Source organism: Sus scrofa, chromosome 1 (genome assembly GCF_054392235.1).
Source record: "Sus scrofa isolate SSC_HxYL_T2T_F1_AM1 chromosome 1, Sscrofa_HxYL_maternal_Yorkshire_Landrace_v2.0, whole genome shotgun sequence".
Lineage (NCBI taxonomy): Eukaryota > Metazoa > Chordata > Mammalia > Artiodactyla > Suidae > Sus > Sus scrofa.
In genome coordinates, this window is record NC_139383.1 from 557,014 (window position 1) to 576,704 (window position 19,691).

General features: G+C 46.8%; 2 protein-coding genes and 1 long non-coding RNA gene across 52 annotated transcripts in view; 1 reads left to right on the forward strand and 2 right to left on the reverse strand.

Moving 5' to 3' along the window:
* The window catches only part of ERMARD (ER membrane associated RNA degradation), a 28,181-nt gene extending 21,960 nt beyond the window's left edge, over nt 1–6,221 (reverse strand). For 7 of the 50 annotated variants that reach the window (XR_014843188.1, XM_021085596.2, XM_085021397.1 and 4 more), the window contains exons 1-4: nt 6,191–6,221; nt 3,177–3,345; nt 1,065–1,199; nt 74–175 (exon numbers count right to left, since the gene is read on the reverse strand). Coding sequence is in view for 14 of the 50 variants with exons in the window: in XM_021085596.2 (XP_020941255.2) it covers nt 74–175; nt 1,065–1,199; nt 3,177–3,230 (291 nt within the window). In the remaining 36 variants the exon portion in view is untranslated. Of the gene's footprint in view, nt 1–73; nt 176–1,064; nt 1,205–3,176; nt 3,346–3,754; nt 4,210–5,576 lie in introns of those variants that run through there. The other 43 variants (XR_014843165.1, XM_021085572.2, XM_085021429.1 and 40 more) reach the window with 23 other exon arrangements.
* An 83-nt stretch (nt 6,222–6,304) lies between these two features.
* On the forward strand, nt 6,305–17,295 carry DYNLT2 (dynein light chain Tctex-type 2). The gene is made up of 4 exons (XM_021085664.2): nt 6,305–6,465; nt 11,827–12,033; nt 15,043–15,201; nt 17,105–17,295. The coding sequence occupies exons 1-4, from the start codon at nt 6,358–6,360 to the stop codon at nt 17,213–17,215; spliced, it is 585 nt and encodes a 194-aa protein (XP_020941323.1). The 5' UTR covers nt 6,305–6,357; the 3' UTR covers nt 17,216–17,295.
* Nucleotides 13,248–18,131, reverse strand: LOC146405848 (uncharacterized). The gene is made up of 2 exons (XR_014843330.1): nt 18,079–18,131; nt 13,248–17,390 (listed from the first exon to the last, which is right to left on the reverse strand). It is a non-coding gene; the product is annotated as an uncharacterized LOC146405848 (long non-coding RNA).
* Nucleotides 18,132–19,691: the final 1,560 nt, after the last annotated feature.

Here is a 19,691-nt window from a genome sequence, read left to right on the forward strand (position 1 = left end):
GCAAAGCTGCAAAAGAGCCTGACGTTGGGTCAGATACCTGCTGGAGCACCCAAGACAGGGCTCAGCCACTTACATCGCCCAGGGCCCGTTCCAGGCACGACGTCAGCTTCATTAAGCTGAGAGAAACGGCGGGAGGCTGAAGACTTCCCAAAGTAGCAAACACTTCAGGAAACAACTGTTTAGAAGAAGAAATTCATTAGCATTTGTATTCGGTAGGTGACATTCTCAAAGTCACCATTAATGAAATTCAAACCACTAAAGATCTCAGTTGGCAGATTTAATGACTCTTTTGGTGTAGTAAACATTTTCTATATCAATAAAACAGCATCTACAGAATCAAGAAAAATGCTTTAATGTCTAAGCAGTTTTATGAAAGTTCTTTACTTAAATGTTTATTAAATGCAATAAACCTGGCACAATTGTACACTGAAATGTCAAGTATTTTGACCGAAATCTTATTTCCCATTTCCATTAGTCTTTCAACATGGATAAACACAGGCAGTTCACTTAAGAGAGCTACTCACACGGGCAGAAGGCGGGCCCTCACCCTACATTAGGATCCCAAGTATTTTAGAACGAGCCATTTCACAGAGACTGCTCAACTGTCATCATTTAATGTATGTGCAGTGAGACGGTTGGTTTGAACCAACCATCAAACCATTCGAAACAAGCTTTGGGCCCCAAGCTACCCTTCGATTCGCCCTCAACAAGCCAAGGACCCCATCTCCGCGCTCCTGCTCCCACTACCTCAAGAACGCCTTACTCTCAGTCTGTAAGGTCCTTCCTATTTCCGGGAGCTGTCCGTTTCACCCTGTCCCAGGACGCTACCTCCCCAAACCCCGATCCTGACGCTGCACCCCAAACTCCCTTTGTTCAAAGGATGTCTCTCCACTCAGGCTTTGCAGACTCTGCAGAAGAGCTCCGACTCCCTCACGGCCCTCGAGCCTTCTCAGAGTCGGGGGCCTAGCGGACAGAGGGGACCCCTTTCAAATCAGCACGTAATAAGGGCCTCTAAGTGGGATTTTCAAACTCTTTTATTTCTAAAGATTGTTCGAAAGCCGAACCTCTGGAGCACCTGTCCACTGCAGCCACGGGGCATATCGAATTTCAAACTGCTCCTTGGTCAGGGATGACAGATGCAAGTGGACGGCCTCACACACAGGGCCCAGCAGCCTCACGCTTCCCCCGTAATCCAGACCCTGCGCTTCGAGGACAGGAAAACAAGTGTTAGCACTGCAGTTCAATACCACGTGCTGAAAACGCCCAAATGAGCGACAACGACAAAGTGCTTGAATTATGACATTTCCACAAAACTGACAACCAGTTTATAACTGAACTTACAGTAAAGATACTCGTGCTGCTGGGAATGCCACACAGTGATTACCTGACCATGAAAGAAAAACCCTCAGTAGAGAGCTGGAAAAATACACAAAGATTCAAATAAAAGAAAAATATGTCTTCAATTTCTTTACCTGTGTATAAGTTTGTGCAAAAGTAGGTTCCTACTGTAGACATAATATTTTAACCTGACTTTTGTAATGCAACGTTATTAGACTGTGAGATTTCCAATGACATTATTTGAGAACATATCTCTAATATGAATCTCTTGGGTTTTTTTTATAAGTTTTGGCTGAACATTCACATGGTTTACAAGCAAATAATATAAAAGGGTGACATCTCCTTCCTGCCTCCAGTCATCCTTCCTGCAGCAGCTACTGCTGTAAGTTCCTTGGGTGTACTTAGAAATATTTATATGTACACAAGCAAATAGCACGAGTACGCGCTCCTCCTACTTTCTCACTCAGCCATACAGCTCAGAGAGATTTCTGGATCACAAACACGGGCCTCCTCACTCTTTTTCCCCACTGTATCATATTCCCTGCATGTGTATTTTTTTTTTGTAATTTACTAAACCAATCCCCTACTGCTTGACATGTGGCTATGCCTAATGTTTTTCTTTCTTTTTCCCTATTACAAAATGCTGCAGAGTAACTCCCTGCATGCATGTCCATACCTGGGACTGGGCCTGTCCTGTGTGTTTCTGCGGAATTGCCGAGCCAGAGCATACATTCACTTATAATTTTTATAACTGTTATCAATTCTCCAACCCACATCCCTGCTTCAAAGAATGTAAAAGAATGCCTAGAAATCATTTAAAATAACTATATATAGCATTCGTCATTTCACACCCTTAATTCACATGACTTCTATTTTCTTCCCTTTTCCACCTGGATGACTGGCGTAGGCTGAGAGCTGTATCACCCACAGGACCGCAGCCCCTCACTGCCTCCTGATCCCTCCTTCTCACACGTGGTTCTCAGAGCCTGGCTTTCCCTTAACCTTCTCTGCTTCCCTGGCCTCATTCCTGCTCTTTTCATACCAATTCCTTTTCCGTCTTTCTCCCTTTTTTTTCTTTTATGGCCACACCTGCCATATGTGGAAGTTCTCAGGCCTGGGATCAAACCCAATGTTGCAGCTGCAACACCAGATCCTTAACCAGAAGGATCAAACCACCAGAGACGGCACTGGATCCTTAGGCTGCTGCACTCTGTAGGAACCCCCTCTTTTCTCTCTGAGTTAAGCCTATATCAAAACATCTTCTAACCCAAAAAGCAACGGTTAGAAAGGGAAATCTAACAGGTCAAGACACTGTTTTTTGTCTTTTTTTTTTTTTTAGGACTGCACCCATGGCATATGGAGGTTCCCAGGCTAGGGTTCAAATCGGAGCCAAAGCTGCCGGCCTACACCACAGCCACAACAACGTAGGATCCGATCCGTGTCTGTGACCTACACCACCATCCACAGCAATGCCAGATCCTTAACCCAATGGGCACGTCCAGGGATCAAACCTGCATTCTCATGGATACTGGCCAGAATCATTTCTGCTGAGCCACGACAGGCTCTCCAAGACATTTTTTTTATGGCCACATTCGCAGCACATGGAAGTTCTTGGGCGAGGGACTGAATCCGAGAGCCACACCTACACCTTACCCTGCAGCTGCAGCAATGCCGGATCCTTCACTGCGCCTGGCCAGGGATCAAACCCATGCCTCTGCAGGGACCCGAGCAGTTGTGGCTGGATTCTTAACTCACTGTGCCACAGCAGGAATTCCAGTCAAGACACTCTGAAATGGAACTGTATTGACAGATGCTTGGGCTGCAGGGAAAGTACAAACCTGATTCTGTGTAAACCACACAGTCTGTAATTGTCTTCCAACAAATGTCACCATTTTGAGTTACAATACTACAGATGTCGCAACTGTCTCTGACTTCAAACCCAAGTTTACAGATCATATCATACACTGGCGGAGAGAGACACGTGGTGATAGGCTCCTCCGTTAACATCTGAAACATAAGACATAAACCACACTGTTTACAGGAAGTGCAAACGGAGGCATGTTAATTATATATTTTAGTCACAAGAAAATTCTATTCTGTCTTCAGTACAGAATACACTCAGGTGCCACTGCTAACACACTTCTGGACATCATGAGAACTCTATGATTAAAACGTTATGATTAAATATTAACTAAAGATTATTTATGCAAATATTTTCAAATAATGTTTAAAGATTTAAAATTATGTTATTAATCATAATTTAAGAGTTTACAGAAGCTCAGGATATTTCATGGTTAGCATATTCCTTTCAGCATTCCTTTACTATCCCAAGGTTATCAAAACAAGCCTTTTTTAATGAGAACTGAGAAACCCCAAAGTCAAGCATAAGGAATTAAAACAGAAGTAAAAGGCACACCTCTGATTCCCTGTATGGTGTAAAAAGCAGCAAACCACACTGCTTTTCCATGAAGGATTAAATAACACCAAATCCTCACCATTTTCCCCACGCGACCTCAAGGTCATCTTATAAACCTGCAAAGAGAGCCCGTTCCGGGTGTCAGGCTGACGTGGGGCCTTTACGAGACGTGTCCAGTTAAGGGAGGTCTGTGTTCTAACGTCAGGAAGTATGGGTAGCTCCCCAACTTGGAGGCCATGCAGCTGCAGCTCCTCGCCCCTCATCAGTGTCACCCTGTTACTCTGCCCATTCATCACGTCCACAAAAGCTGCTCTTGCCACTCGCAGCCCTGGCTGTCAACCAATCCCTGCAGGCCCTGGTGGCTGAGGTACTGCCCACGAAACTTGTGTGGAATATTCCATGATGCTCTGTGACACCTGCTCCGCCAGGTAGGTGGTTCCCGTTAGGAACGCCCACTGCAAGACAGCAGGAGAAGGGGGCTTGCTTATCCACCTTCCCTTCCTCTGAGCCCCGCCCAGCAGCCTGAGTGCCCCTGCTGCAGCAGCTAAATCCAGTCTGCAACCTTCCCAACGCTTGTAGGCCCAGCTTCGTCACCAAGCTCCCACCAGAGACACAACACCACTTGTCCAGAGCCTCCCCCTCAAAACTCTGCTTCTCAGGCTCACCAGGCCCCTCCACAAGGCTGGGCAGCCCAACCTCCTCTTTAGAGACCTGAGTTTAAGCCACACAGGGACCCTCCTCTAAGCCTCGAAGTTTTACAATTCCAATCACCTCCCTTAGCCCCTCAGTCCCACCAGGAGTGGACTGCTTCCCGCAGCTGCCTTCTCCATGACACTCTCCACGATACTTTCAGAGATCACCTTTTATTCTTTCAGGTAACTAGTTAACAATTTTAAACCTAGTTATCTCTTTAGACTCTTAGTGCAAAAACTAGTGTGGTTTGTCTTCTCTAGACTAATACAGAAACTTAACTCTAAAAGGTTATATTCGAATCAAAAGGAGCTCCTTGCTTTTTAAAAAAGCATTCAAGCCCTAAAGGAATGAGCTGGAGTTCTGGAGTGACAGGTGACAGGCAGAAATGATATTTCTGCACAAAAGCCCATTCACTCCACTACTATTGCAGGCCCTGGATATGGCAGCTGAAGTCGTAACAAAGGTCTCTTTTGGTTGCAGACGCCTGAGCAACACAGTTGCTCCTCAGACTCAAACAGGAAGATCCTAGAGCAGGGAGACCAAGTCTCATACAACATGTTCCCCAGAATACAGCACAGACCCTGGTACAGAGTAAATAAAAACAAGAGTTAATGAATGACTGACTCCTCCCACTCTGAGGTGGAAGACATCCTCCAAGACTCCAAGAACTTTAGCTTTGGGGGATGGCTGTACCCTATCCCTACCAACAGACATAGAGTTCTTGGAGCTGGCTTCTAGGTTAACTTTTAAGTCCATACCCTCTCAGACAAGGAAAGGCCCTGCTGCTAGATAAGAAATAAAATCCAACCTTAAATCAACAATTAAAGGTTGCAATGCTGTCACTCGTGACAATTAAATATATCCTGTGTATTATACTAAGAATGTGCCTGTCCGCCTCTGGAAGCCAGAAGCCCTGCATGTTTGTGCGTGCACACACTTCCCAACACACACACAGGGGATCGGACACTTCACGGTCCTGCCCAGAGCAGCACAGAGTAGCGCAAAGGGCCTGTGCTTGAGAGCTAGAATGCTGTGAATTCTTCCTCAGACTCTTTCTACTTCTTGCCTTGAAGAAGTTACTTAACATATCTAGGGCTTTTAACTGTAAAATGGTGCAAAATGTTATCACCTCCTAAGGTTGCAGTACTCAGAGATGATACTCGAAGAGCCCTAGCACCAGTACTCAAAAAGCAGTAGCTATTGCTAAAACTGACGAGAGGCGTTTGACATTTAATTCCCTGAACGAGGAAAGTAAGGGAAACCCTTATTGGGAAGCAAACACAGAATCCGAGCTAGAGCCAGTTAATGAGACCCTAGCAATTTAGTCCTGGGATATCAAAGTGGCCCCAAAATGTCAAACATGATTTCAATTTGCAAGTGTGGACCAGAGGCGAGTACTGCTACACGGTACTTCCCACACTGCGTGGCGCAGCCCCAGAGAAAATCTGCTTTAGGAGGGAAGGCAGTCGGAACAAGCACTAAGCGCAGCCGCGCGCCACCCGCGCGAACAGCTCGAGGCTGTGGCGGCCGCGCCGCTCGGCCTCCACAGCGCGCACAGCAGCGGCCCGGCTCCCCCCGCACGCACTCGCGGCCTTTGGCCTGACCCTGCGCCCGCGGGACGGCGCGGGGTCGGGCGGCGCCAGGGAGCAGGCGCCCACCCACGGCAGGGACGGCGCTGGCCGCACGCCGCACCCCGAGGGGCGCGCTCCGCCGCGCTCAGGGGCCTCGGCCCCGCCACCCTACCTCCATGACTTCCGGCTCCCGCCGCGGCGCCGAGGGATGACGCACCGCCGGCTCGCGCCTCCCTGCGGCGCACTTCCGGCCGGGGCGGCGCAGGCGCGACTGGCGCTCTCGCGGGAAGCGGCGGAGTCGTTGGGGCGGCCTGACCTCGGTGCGCGCCTGCGGCCGCGATGGAGAAGCGGGGCCGCGGCGGGCGGATGCCCCCGTCTCAGGCGCCTCAGCAGCCGCCGGCGACGCCTCGGAAAGAGAGGCGGCCTAGCATGTTCGAGAAGGAGGCAGTGAGTGCGGAGCGGCGGGACGCCCTGCGGGCCTGCGTGCGGCCCCGCCGAGGCCTTGGTTCTCCCCGGGCTTCCGCAGGCGCTTTTCCAGAGACAGGCTTTTGGTGTGTCTGGTGCTGCCACGCACACCCTGGGGGAGTGTCACCGGCCTGAAATGAGTGCACGCGTGCCGGGCTTCAAGCCGGGTTTTGTATACCCACGCCGAGAATGAGATACTTCGAGGGTTTGGTTTGGTTTTTTCTGAGGGCCACGCCCGCGGCACAGGCGGCTCGCAGTCTAGGGCTCGAGTCGGAGCTGCGGCAGCGGGATCCGTAACCCACCGCGGGGCCAGGGGTGGAACCCGCGGCCTCGAGCTTACACGTTGGGTTTATTTCTGTTAGGATACAAGGGGAACGCCAGGATGTTTTGAGTTTTTGAAAACAGCACTTGTCTCAGTCTTTGAAGAACCTACAAAGGAGAAATTAACTTACTATCTGAAATGAATGGAAAATGTCTCAGTTTTATTGGCGGTATAACACCAGGACTTCTCTATGGTCATGGTGTGAAAACCGTTATTTTAATCGATACAATTTTTTCTTTGCTTTTTAGGGCCGCACCTGCAGCTTACAGAAGTTCCCAGGCGTGGGGTGCAGTCAGCTACAGCTGCCGGCCTACACCACAACCGAAGCAACTTCGGATCCGAGCCGCATCTGCAGCCTACACCACAGCTCCCGCAGCGCCAGATCCTTAACCCCCTGATTGAACCCACAACCTCAGGGATACTGGTTGGGTTCCTGCTGAGCTACACCAGGAAACCCTGATCCTCCATTTTTTATTGGAACTTTGAGAGAGAGAAGGATTGGTCCAAGGGTGCAAAACTAGTGATAGAGCTGGGACTTCCGGTCCACTCGTCTGTAATGGTTTCTTTTCATTCATGGAACTCGTAGTCAACAGAATAAAGGAGAGAGAGCAAGCAAAACACTAATTTTTGAAGCTCCCAAAACATTTAAAGTAACAGAGTTCCCCACCCCACATCTCCCCCCCCCCCAAATCATGGCAACATTTCAGGTTCTGATGAGTTCTTTGGTGTCTGCCTTGTACAGAGGAGAGAAACTAAAGGAGAAGAAAATGAACAAGTTCACAGAACTAAAAAAAGCACAGCGAGGCTAGAAACCTGAATATGTTGGACCTTAAATTTATGCTCCCAGAAGCTATGTTGTATTGCCTCATGATAAGTGAGTGACAGGTCAATCACCTGTAGTGATGAAAGATGCTTGTATTTTGAGGCAAAGTTGCCTTTTATAAACTTAACTCCCTACTCAAGATCTGAAGTCTTGAAAAATGAGGAAGCCTGGATCTAAAAGGAGGGGACATGTAGATACACTTGCTATATAGGCGAGAATCTAGGAAATGGGCCAGGGACTAAGGCTGTACTTGCTTATGTGATAAGGATGTGATCAGTCATAACTGTCTTTAAAATCTGGCTTCTGGAGTTCCCGTCGTGGCGCAGTGGTTAACGAATCCGACTAGGAACCATGAGGTTGCGGGTTCGATCCCTACCCTTGCTCAGTGGGTTAAGGATCCGGCGTTGCCGTGAGCTGTGGTGTAGGTTGCAGACACGGCTCGGATCCCGCGTTGCTGTGGCTCTGGCGGAGGCCAGTGGCTACAGCTCCGATTGGACCCCTAGCCTGGGAACCTCCATATGCCGCAGGAGCGGCCCAAGAAATAGCAAAAAGACAAAATAAAATAAAATAAAATCTGGCTTCTAGGAGCTCTTGTGCGTTGCAGTGCGTTAAAGGACCCAGTGTTTTCCCTGCAGGGGCTCAGGTCACTGCTGTGGCTTGGGTTCGGTATCTAGCCTGGGAACTTCCATACGCCACAGGGGTGACCAAAAAGCCCAGAACTACTTCCACAGGGAGGAAATTTGAAAAGACCAATAGTTGGGAAGAAACTGAGAAAGGATTTCACAAATATTCACAAAATGTGCCCGAGGATAATGAGTCCCTAATTAGTCATACTTAACTTTCTGGTAGCTGATAAGTCCCATGATACTAAGCACAGGCAGAACTAGGAACACACAGTTTAATCATCATAAATGTCTTTTGACAGGGATCAAACCTGTGCCACAACAGTGGGAACACCAGATCCTTAACCTGCTTAGCCACCAGGGAACGCCAATAAAATACTCTTAATAAGCAGAATACTACATCGGAGGGCCAATATATATGGAAGAAGTGGCAGGTGGAGCTTTCGGTGTAGTCGAATCTCTGTTATTTTTTAAGTCAATGCATGCCTTATCCCCAAGGTATTCTTTGCAATTGGGAGCCACTGGTGACACAATAGAGTTATCTTCCGCAGGTATATTGTAGGGAAGAGGGGATGGCCCTTAGCCTAAAGAAGCATTGTGTTAATCAAAAGGGACAGAGGACGTTGCTTTTAGGAGGTATGGGGAGTCAAGAATACCTCTCTTCCCCAGCTAAAATATAAAGTATTCTGACAGATGATCAGAACAGCAGGTTTACTTCTATTCTTTTTTGCTTTTTAGAGCCGCACCCGCAGCATATTGAAGTTCCCAGGCTAGGGGTCGAATTGGAGCGGCAGCTGCTGGCCTCCACCACCACAGCCGCAGCCACACAAGGTCTGAGCTATGTGTTCCACCTACACCACAGCTTATGACAACGCTGGATCCTTCGAGGCCAGAGATCGAACCCAAAACCTCATGGTTCCTGTCTGACTCGTTTCCGCTGCACCACGATGGGAACTCGGGAATGCTAGGGGGTTTATTTCTGCTTAAGGACGCCTAGCAGCCAGCAGGGAGTAACTCCTACCGGAAGTGGCCGAGTGACACCGTCGTTTCCGTCGGCTGGACGTGAGACAAGACGGGACAGTGATCTCGAGGGAGGAGAACCAAGAACAGTGCCGTCTGGTGAGGGATTCCAGCTCACACCTTGCAGAGAGGTCTTAGGAATGAGTGGAGGTTCAGGGTAGGTCAGGGTGGTACGAGTGTAGGACAGTGCTGGGGAGCTGCACAGATAGTGCCGGGGATCGGCAGGGGATCTTCCTCGAGTCTCTGGCTCAGCGCATCAGTGCAGCTGGTGAGCACGTTGCTGGTGGCTAGAGAAGGAACTGCCAGAAAGGAGCCCCCAAGAGCCTTGGACTCAAACGAAACAATTTTGTATTTTTTTTTCTCACAAGTAAGAGTGGAAAACCGTGTAAATCATTGGGCATTAGTCAGTGCTGAGAAGTGTATTGAGTAACCAGCAACAATGGTATGAAACTGAAAACCAATTACAAGATGAAAACTAAAATTCCCAAATATGTGGAGATTACACAGCATGCTACTGAGCAACCAGTGGATCAATGAAAAAGGCAAAAGAGAAAATACCTTGACAATTGAAAATGGAAATAAATACAGTATAACAAAGTTTATGTGGTGCTGGAAAAGCAATTCTAGGAGCCAAGTCCATTGTGATCAATGTCTACTTCAAGAAATAAGAAAAATCTCAACGTAACTTTACACGTCAATGAATGGGAAAGAAGAACAAACAAAAGTCAAGTTAGAAGGAACGAAATGACAAAGATCAGAATGGAAATAGTCACTAACAGGACAGTAGAAAAGAAAAATGGAACTAAGAGCTGATTTTTTAAAATTGGAACAGAATTGATGAAACCCTCAGCTAGGCTAAGCAAGACCTGAGACATGACTCAAATAAAATCCGAGGCGTTCCCATTGTGGCTTAGTGGGTTACGAACCCAACTAGTATCCATGAGGATTCGGGTTCGGTCCCTGGCCTCGCTCCGTGGGTTAAGGATCTGGCATTGCCGTAAGCTGTGGGGTAGCTCGCAGACGTGTCTCGGATCTGGCGTTGTGGCGTAGGCTGGCACGTGCAGCTCCGGTTCAACCCCCCGCCTGGGAACTTCCATATGCCACAGGTACAGCCCTAAAAAGCAAAAATAAAGTCAGAAATGATGCAGCTTGGATCTGGCGTTGCCGTGGCTGTGGTGAAGGCTGGCAGCTGTAGCTCAGATTCGACCCCTAGCCCGGGAACCTCCATGTGCCGTGGGTGCAGCCCTAAAAAGAAAAAAAAAATCAGTAAAATAAAAAAAAAAACCCTCTCAACAGAGCGAATATAGAGGGAATGTACCTCAGCGTAATAAAGCCCACATGTGAGAAGCCTGCCGCTAACACCCTCAGTGACCAAGAGCTGAAAGCTGTTCCTCTAAGACGGGGAGCAAGACAAGGACGCCCGTTCTCAGCACTCTGGTTCAACGTAGTATTGGAAGTTGTTATTCTGTTACCACCCTTGGCCTCGCTCAAAACTCCAGACACACCAAACATGTCTCAGAGCATTTTGAGTCCTTCCTATTTCCTGTTCTTCCAGACGCCAGCCCAAACCTCCCTTCAGAGGAGGTCTTTCCAATTCTGTCCAGATGAGTCCCTCGTAGTGAGTTTCTCCCAAGCCATGTGATTTTATTTTCACAGGAATTACCACCATTTAAGGTGGCTCGTTCATTTCCCTGAATACATTTTTATTGTCTCTCGATCCTCCTCCATGAATGCAGAGTCTTGTGCGTTAATACAAGTCAAACAATTCCTGGCTATTACACGAAGCTCACCCCCGTAACTTCAGAGCCTGGAGTACTTCACTGAACCATCGTAGGCACTCGTGAGCATTCTTCAGGGTGTGTTGAACGTCACGGCATGAATGCTGGGTGACGAAAGCACGGTGTGATGTACACACCAAGCCAATACACTTTACCTTTTCAACTTCAGACCTACGAATGTGTTACCTAAGTAACTATTATTTATCCAAGGGCAAAACAGCAGTTCCCGTCGTGGCGCAGTGGCTAATGAATCTGACTAGGAACCATGAGGTTGCGGGTTCCATCCCTGGCCTTGCTCAGTGGGTTAAGGATCTGGCGTTGCCGTGAGCCGTGGTGTAGGTCGCAGACGTGGCTCGGATCCCGCGTTGCTGTGGCTGTGGCATAGGCCAGTGGCTACAGCTCCGGTTAGAGCCCTAAATAATTAAAATTATAAGAAAATAAAGGATAATATTTTCAGTGACTTCAGGGTAAGGAACATGAAGGGTTTTCCTTACACATGTCTCATAAACACTCAGTTGCCCTCTCAGAGGCCACTGTTGTACTAGTTCTTTTGCATCTTTTACGGATATTCTAAAAAGATGCATTCAAGTCTGCATTTGTGGGTAATTATGTTTATAAATAAAAGATAGCTATATTCTGTATCGAATTAATAGCTGGGAGCGACTCAGCGAATCTACATTAATTTCCAAGCTTTGTGTCAGCCCTGTCCCAATGCACAAGTGTTCTTAAAATGAAGTTTCATTTTACAAATAAAAAAAATCTCTCTCTCTCTTTCAGTATGCACAAATTTTAAGAGAAAGACTGAGAGAATCAATTCATGATGTTCAGTATGTAGAGCCTCCATTCGATGATTCGATTGCTGATATTGGTAAAGAATGGAAGAGTGCCCTGGCAAAATTAAAGTTTGCTAATTCATACAGAATGGAGCCACTGAAAAAGTTCCAGGCTCATTCCGTAGAAACGAAAGTGCAGCAGATATTAGAGGTGGGTTGATAGATATATATGACAGCAATATCTTAGTTATGGGGGGGCTGATAAACTATATTAAAATTTATGGCAGTTTAGTTACCCTGGTTTTTTGGTAGCATAAATCTCTGAAAATATAAAAAATACTTTGTAGTCATACTCAGTAGTCTTCATGTTGATGCTAATACTAAAGCTGGAGTAAAGGAAATATTCTTTTGCTATTTCATTTAACTCTTAATTATTCATAAACTATCTCTCAGGCTCCATATTTCTCCCATACTGGAGGAATGAGTTTAAAAAACTGAAAAAAATATATACACACACTCATATGTGTGTGTGTGTGAAAAACTGGTTCATGACTACACATAAACACCTTAAGAACAGACAATTCCAATTTATGCATAGGGTTTCTTCTTCATTAAACTAGCAAAATCTAAATTCATTTAAGACAGTTTGAAGCCTAGACACACGTTTTCAAACTAGTCAACAGAGCTGCTTCAATTTTACAAAATTGACACTGTGCTGCTGATATTAATACCAATATTAATTATACTAGTTTTTGTAGCTGGAGGCTACGTTGTTCAGATGGAAAGAATTCCCATCACCGTCTTCCCCCATAAAGTACCAAATTTAAAGATGTTTAAAGTGGAAATGATTGGTTAAGGGAACACCTTTCCTGAATCACACGTGCACCTTTGAGCACCAGATGCCAGTGCTTTTCTGACGACTAGATTCCCCCTGTGGGACTCCACCCACCCACAGGCTGTTCCACGTTTTAAAGACGCCTCCCTCACCTCCATCTTACAAGAAGCCTTCCTTTGGAAACAACTGATGTAAGCTAGCTCTTGAGAGGAAAGTGTGTGTTTAAATTATTCTGTACAGGAGTTCCCGTCGTGGCGCAGTGGTTAACGAATCCGACTGGGAACCATGAGGTTGCGGGTTCGATCCCTGCCCTTGCTCAGTGGGTTAACGATCCGGCGTTGCCGTGAGCTGTGGTGTAGGTTGCAGACGCGGCTCGGATCCCGCGTTGCTGTGGCTCTGGCGTAGGCCGGTGGCTACAGCTCCGATTCAACCCCTAGCCAGGGAACCTCCATATGCCGCGGGAGCGGCCCAAGAAACAGCAACAATAACAACAACAACAACAAAAAAGACAAAAGACAAAAAAAAAAAAATTAAAAAAATAAATAAATTATTCTGTACAAGTGATTAATACCCCTTTCACTGTGTCAAAGTTACTTCTTAAGTGAGTTAACCTTTATTAATTCCGAAGAATATTTAGGAAACCTTTCTCCAACCTCCCTCCACCACCATAGACAGAAATGTATTTCTAAACAAATATTATCAGATAATATTTAGCAACGATATTATGCTCACAGCTTCAGGAAGTACATTTAACTCAATTACACAATAAAATAATTATTAATTACCTTCTCTGAGCTAAACATTAATAACAAGCATTTTAATGTGAGTATACATTTTGGTGTGTCTCTCAGCACTACTACATAGACGGAGCTCAAGTTTATTGAATATAGTTGAATTTCAAACTGTATTTACATATGATAACCTGTGGAATTGCATGGAGCACAGTGGGGCCTGGAGCAGCTTATGGGCTGTGTAGATAGGTGGCCATGGGTCATAAAAAGGCCAGGGATTTCCCTTTGGGTTTAGGGAGTATTGAACAGAGCTGTAGACACAGAAATAATGTGTACATATGGAGCTTGTAGGTATCTTTCTATTTCAAGTGCTCATTATTTATTTAAAAAGAGCATATGTAAATAAAGCCTGGGATCTGTTAGGCATATTCAGAAGAGACAATGGATCTTGTTAAGTGTCCAAAAGATTGAGCCGCAGCCAAATGCCTGAGAGAAGTAAATGCTTCTAGACCAGTTTAGATACAAAACATTCTAAAAGGAACCCAAGCCAAAAAAGGGGGAATTTCTGTGGTTTTCCTTGCCTATAACATTAGCTGGTAGGCATTTATTTGTTATCACTAGAACCCAGAACACTGGTTAGTTTGTCATTGGTTCAAGTCAATGAATCAAAGGCAGGTGCCATCTGCTCACCAGACGCTCCAGGTCTGCTTCTGGTTTGTAGGAAAATGCAGTGCTTTACGGCCCACATCTGTCTTTCTCCAGCTATAAATTAACTTGTTAACAAACCTGATGAGAAATCTTTGAGTTCCTTATTTTCTCCTGGAGGCTGCAGGAAAAAAGCAATCGAATGAGAAGCCATAGGGAAAGGATTGGAGAGCAGTGTCCTTTAATGTGTGGAGACAGGAAGACAGGCACATCATAACGCAAGAGCTCCTGTCGCAGCTCAGCAGTTCACGAACCCGACTAGGGTCCAACAGGACTCGGGTTCCATCCCTCGCCTTACTCAGTGGGGTAAGGGTCCGGTGTTGCTGTGAGCTGTGGTGTAGACCAGCAGTTGTAGCTCCAGTTCAACCCCTAGCCTGGGAACTTACATATGCCGTGGGTGTGGCCCTAAAAAGAAAAAAAACCCAAAAGACTAACATAATAAAGGCTCTGGTTCCAAATACCTAAATTTGAAAAGGCTTTAAGGTTCTCTACCGAAGAATCCCCAGAAGCTTAGTTTTAAAACTCCTCTTGTGTCTCCCTGTGATTGTTTGGTAGAGTCAATCTAATAAAGGAAAAGGTACAGCCTGAGGGCTGGTAATGAGGCGCAGTTGAACATAATTTAAAAACCAAGCTTGGGAGTTCTCTTGTGGCACAAGGTTTAAGGAGCCTGAGTTGTCACTGCCGCAGCTTGGGTTGCTGCTGTGACGTGCGTTCGGTCCCTGGCCCGGGAGCTTCCACATGGTGTGGACACAACCAAAAAAAAAGCAAAGTAAATTTTCTTCAAAACTGTTACTTACATAAATTAGTAAGCATATCATTAATATTATTTGATTAGAAATATGTGTATTTTTCAAAAAGTGATGTGTATTAATTAGACACATTTTGCTTACATTTTTATTTAGAAAATATTTGACTTAAAAATTAAACGATTTTCTTAATTTTTTTAAAGGAAAGTCTTAAAGATGTCAAATACGATGATAAAGTCTTCTCTCATTTGTCGCTTGAATTAGCAGACCGCATATTGTCGGCAGTCAAAGAATTCGGGTACCACCGTTATAAGTTCATTATAAAAGTATTATTTATTCAAAAGACGGGCCAGGCCATCAACGTAAGTACCTCCCCGGTCAGCAGGTACCACGTCCAATGGCCAGGTCTCCCTCTGACGGCCTGGCATTTATGCAGTGTCTTGAGGGCACTTCCAGGTCCGGAGGTGTCTCTTGACTGAAAGGGCCATTTTATGAACTGTATTTTCTTTCACTGTGAATTATTTGAAAAACACTAACCTAGAAATGGCAATTTTCCATTAATAATTTGTTCAGTGGTGAGCATATTCTATTCCTTGATCATGCCAGTTTTGACACAGTCATTTAATCATTCATTAGCCCACTTAATTTATTTAGGGCATTAATGAAGTACTGAGAAAAATACAGAAAATTATAAGGCATGGAGCATGATTCCCAAGAAGGTGTTCCCCTAGTCAGGGAAATAAAGCAGCAGAGTTCAGAGCTGAAGAAAATAAAGGGACGTGCGTTGTGCAACATCCCAGGGTCCCGGGGCCAGTTGGCCTAGGTAGGAACCTGGCTCGGACATAGTTCTTTTTCTTCAGTCAAACGGGGATGATAAAACTTACTTGCCGGGGTTCTCGCGAAGATTTAATGAGATTATCTGTATGAAAGCCCTTAGCATAGTGTCCAGCACAGAGTCCTCAATAAACGGAGGTCGATTATTTACAAATAAGAGTGTAATACCCCTTGGGCTGTGTGCATGTCTAGGGGGCTGAGAGAGGGTGCGTGGAGGCGGCACAGCCTGCAGGGCCCGGTGCGGGAGTGGACTGCACGTGGAAGCCCAGCACGTGGCCTTGGACGGGCCGAAGGCTGCTGGCCACACGGCGATCAGCCAGACCTCCGAGGGAGCTGCGCCATGCGCTGCGCACACGCTGAAGGGATGAGACGCTTCTAAAGTGGTGATCAGTGCTGCACGGACAGGGTGGCTTCCTGGAGACAGGGAAGGCCACCTGATGTCTGGACAACAAGACACCAGCTGTGCCAAGCCTGGGGCGAGAGTCCAGGTAGAGAAACACGGGGCACAGAGCTGCTAAGGCAGAGACGAACTTGCTGTGCTCGACTCGTAACTCAGGTTGTGGCATGTCTAGGTAGTCCCAGCCCAGAATCCAGCCGCTTAAAACGTCGGCTATTTGCTCATCGTTCTGCGAGGCAGCTCGGCCTGGATTAGCTGTCGGGATTGTCTGCTCGTCTTGCCATCCGGAGACTCAGCTGGGCCTGGAGGTCCCAGATGGCCTCGCTCCCGTGTCCACAGCCCACAGGCGTCCCGCACAGGCTTCCATCCCTGGGGCTCCTCCAGCACCCCGAGAAGGGGAGCGCACAAGACCAGAGGTCTTTCTGGAAGCTGGGCAGTGTTACATGCCTTTGCGCAGAGCAGCTCCCAAGGCCAACTCACCTTCACGCGGTGGGAAAATCGACTCAGCCTCTTGACGGGAGACGTCACAAAGCACTTTTGGCCGTTGTGATCCGCCGCAGAAAGGTCAGCGTCTGCAGGGCTTTGTAAGTGAAGCCGGGGAGTTAGGCTTTTCTCTAACAGCCTGCTTATGGAATCGATAAACCATTTCTTCCTTTCAAGACAAGGTCCTGCCAGACTTGCAGTTGAAAGTCTCTTAAGGATGAGAATAATTCCTTATAATGGACCCAGCAGAGCAGACTATATGCGGAATGACTAGGCCCAAAGCACCCGTACCTCCTGCTGCCGTCCCTGGACCCTCTCTGCTGCGGGAGGTCACTGAGTCAGATACGCGCCGGCTCCAGGACAGACAGGATGGGCCCAGGAGGCATCACTCTTACTTACGTCTCTTCAGGAAAGGGAAAATTGGGCAAATTGCCTTTAAAAGATAACTAAGATAGTGATGCATCTTTAAAAAAAACAAACTTGTATAGACTTAAGAATTACATCTTAACCTGCTCAATCTAAAGTTTGTCTTCTAAACATTTCTCTCCTAGATCGCCAGCAGGTGGCTCTGGGACACCGCGTGGGACAGCTGGGTTGCGGCTAAGCATGAGACTGAAACTTATGTGGCACTGGCCTTAGTGTTTGCTCTTTATTGTGAATAGCTTGTTCCACGTACCAAAGAGTGCTTGCTTCTCACCTTTTCAGAAACACACGCCATTATATTATAGAGTTGGAAACATCACAGTAGTCTTAATTCGGTGTATTTTTATCTCCAATTGAATTTTCTTTCCTTTTTGCTTTTGAGGGCTGCGCCAGTGGCATGGGGAAGTTCCCAGGCTAGGGGTCGAATCGGAGCTGTAGCCGCCAGCCTACACCACAGCTACAGTAACACGGGATCTGAGCCAAGTCTGCAACCTACACCACAGCTCATGGCAATGCCAGATCCTTAACCCACTGAGTGAGGCCAGGGATCGAACCTGCGTCCTCATGGATGCCAGTCAGGTTCATTTCCGCTGAGCCACGACGGGCACTCCCTAGTTATCGCTTCCTTACAAACATGATCCAAATTCATTTTACCTCTTGCTCAACTGGGAAAACCCCTTCCCGAGAAAAGCGCATTATCAGCTTAGTCCAAGCCTGAATTCAAGTAGCGAAACTTGAGGAAGAACATGGCAAAACCAGACTGAATGGTTTCACTTAAATTTGTGGGCACAGACCTCCCGTGGGCGAACCACTTGGTGTTTTAGAAACTTTGCTTTCCTGCTGTCCGCCCCTCCTCTCTCCTCCAGCATCCTATGCTCCTCTCATCTGCCCACTTGCAGCTCATGAGATCACCTCCTACTTCATTGAGAAGTATCAGGGAGTTCCTGCTGTGGCGCAGTGCAAACAAATCCAACCAGTATGCAGGAGGGTGCAGGTTCGATCCATGGCCTCGCTCGGTGGCTCAAGGATCTGGCGTTGCTCTGGCTGTGGCGTAGGCCGGCAGTTATAGCTCAGATTCAACCCCTAGCCTGGGAACTTCCACGTGCAGTGAGTTTGGCCCTAAAAAGCAAAAAAAAAAAAAAAAAAAAAAAAAAATTATCAGAGGAAAACGTCCAAGTTTTCCACCACTAAATCTCTAAACCTACCCGCATCTGCCGCCGGGCTCTTTTCTCTCCTGTTAAGGGAATGGCTTGTGCTTCCTCCTGTCAAAGGCTAGCCCCCACGTCTGTGCTGCAGCCTGACCTTCTCAAGGGCAGCACCTTCCAGCATCTATCTCCGCTGCTGCACCAGGATTCTCCCCTTCCGCTGAGTCATTCTTGTTGGCCCGCGACTGTACTGTACCTTCTGTCCTTAAAATGGTACTGCGGTACCATTGAAACACCTTGGAACAATTAAAATCCCTAATTACCACCAAATTTCGAAATACAGTGGACATCTTTCTGTCCTTATCTTACTCAGCTTCTCAACCGATAGTCGACCTGTCCTATTTTTGAAACAAAACAGCACCCTCTCAGCTTACTATACTTGATAGTTTTCTTCCTTTTCCGTCTCTATTTCCACCAGTATCTTTGGAATTCTTTTTTTTTTTTTTTTTCTTTTTTGGCCACTCCCATGGCACATGGAAGTTCCTAGGCCAGGTATTGAATCCGAGCCGGAGCTGCAACTTATGCTGCAGCTGCAGCAGCGCTGGATCCTTACACCAGTTGTCCTGGGCCAGGGACTGAACCAGAGCCTCCCCAGAGACAAGCCGGTCAATAACCCGCTGTGCCAGAGTGGGAACTCTCTGGAATTCTTGATCTCAGGGACTTTTCCTCATGTATGTCTGCATATTCTAAGTGGTCTCAGAGTTTCACGGCTTTTTCTCTCACCACTCTCTTGCTGGTGCCTATCTCAGGGCCTCACTTAATAGTGAGATAGTATTTGATGAATGAATAAGCGAGTCCTTATATTTCAATTAGCTAACATAGTTCTTAGTTGGTTTCCATAAAATGTTTGTGAAACAACTGAATAATAACTGACATTATTTTTCTAATCCTGCAAATTAGGAAAGCAGGGGGTCAGAGAAACAATTTATCCATGATCACACAGTTAATAAGTGGTATTATTAACACAGCTGGTATTCAAAGTCTAAACTCCAAACCTCTGTTCTCACCTGCACGTGATACGACCTCCGTGTGTATTTCACTCCTGACTCCAAGAATCCGCCTTCGTGTACCCTCGTCTCAAGCCAAGCCGGAGTGATTGGTGTGTCTGAATGCCAAGGGCATCCCCTCTCCGTCTTTTCCAGCCTTGACCCCTATTTCCATTTCTAATGGTATTTTTACCTGAATTTGTCCTACCAGTATCTTCAGATACTTTTCAGATTCTATGTCAACCTTAAAATCTTAATTTTCCTAGTTGTAAGTAAATTTTCTCTCACCTACGCTGCCTGTGAGGACAGCTGTGTACGTGTGTCGTATTCTTTCAGGGGTGAGACTGCCCATGTGAAGGGACCGTAATCCACACAGGCCTCCCTAATGCCCGGCCTTGCTTTGCACGCTGAACGGCGCAATCAGTGTTTTCGTTTGTCTGCACCCACAGCATAAGGACGTTCCTGGGCCAGTGATTAAAGTCGCAACACAGCGGAGACCCAGGCTGCTGCAGTGACAGTATCAG

Bases quoted from the DNA above. Each gene is read 5' to 3' on its own strand.
- DYNLT2 (XM_021085664.2), top strand. From the start codon at position 6,358: ATGGAGAAGCGGGGCCGCGGCGGGCGGATGCCCCCGTCTCAGGCGCCT. The intron at 6,466-11,826 runs GTGAGTGCGGAG...TCTCTCTTTCAG, and splicing joins GCATGTTCGAGAAGGAGGCA to TATGCACAAATTTTAAGAGA. The intron at 12,034-15,042 runs GTGGGTTGATAG...ATTTTTTTAAAG, and splicing joins AAGTGCAGCAGATATTAGAG to GAAAGTCTTAAAGATGTCAA.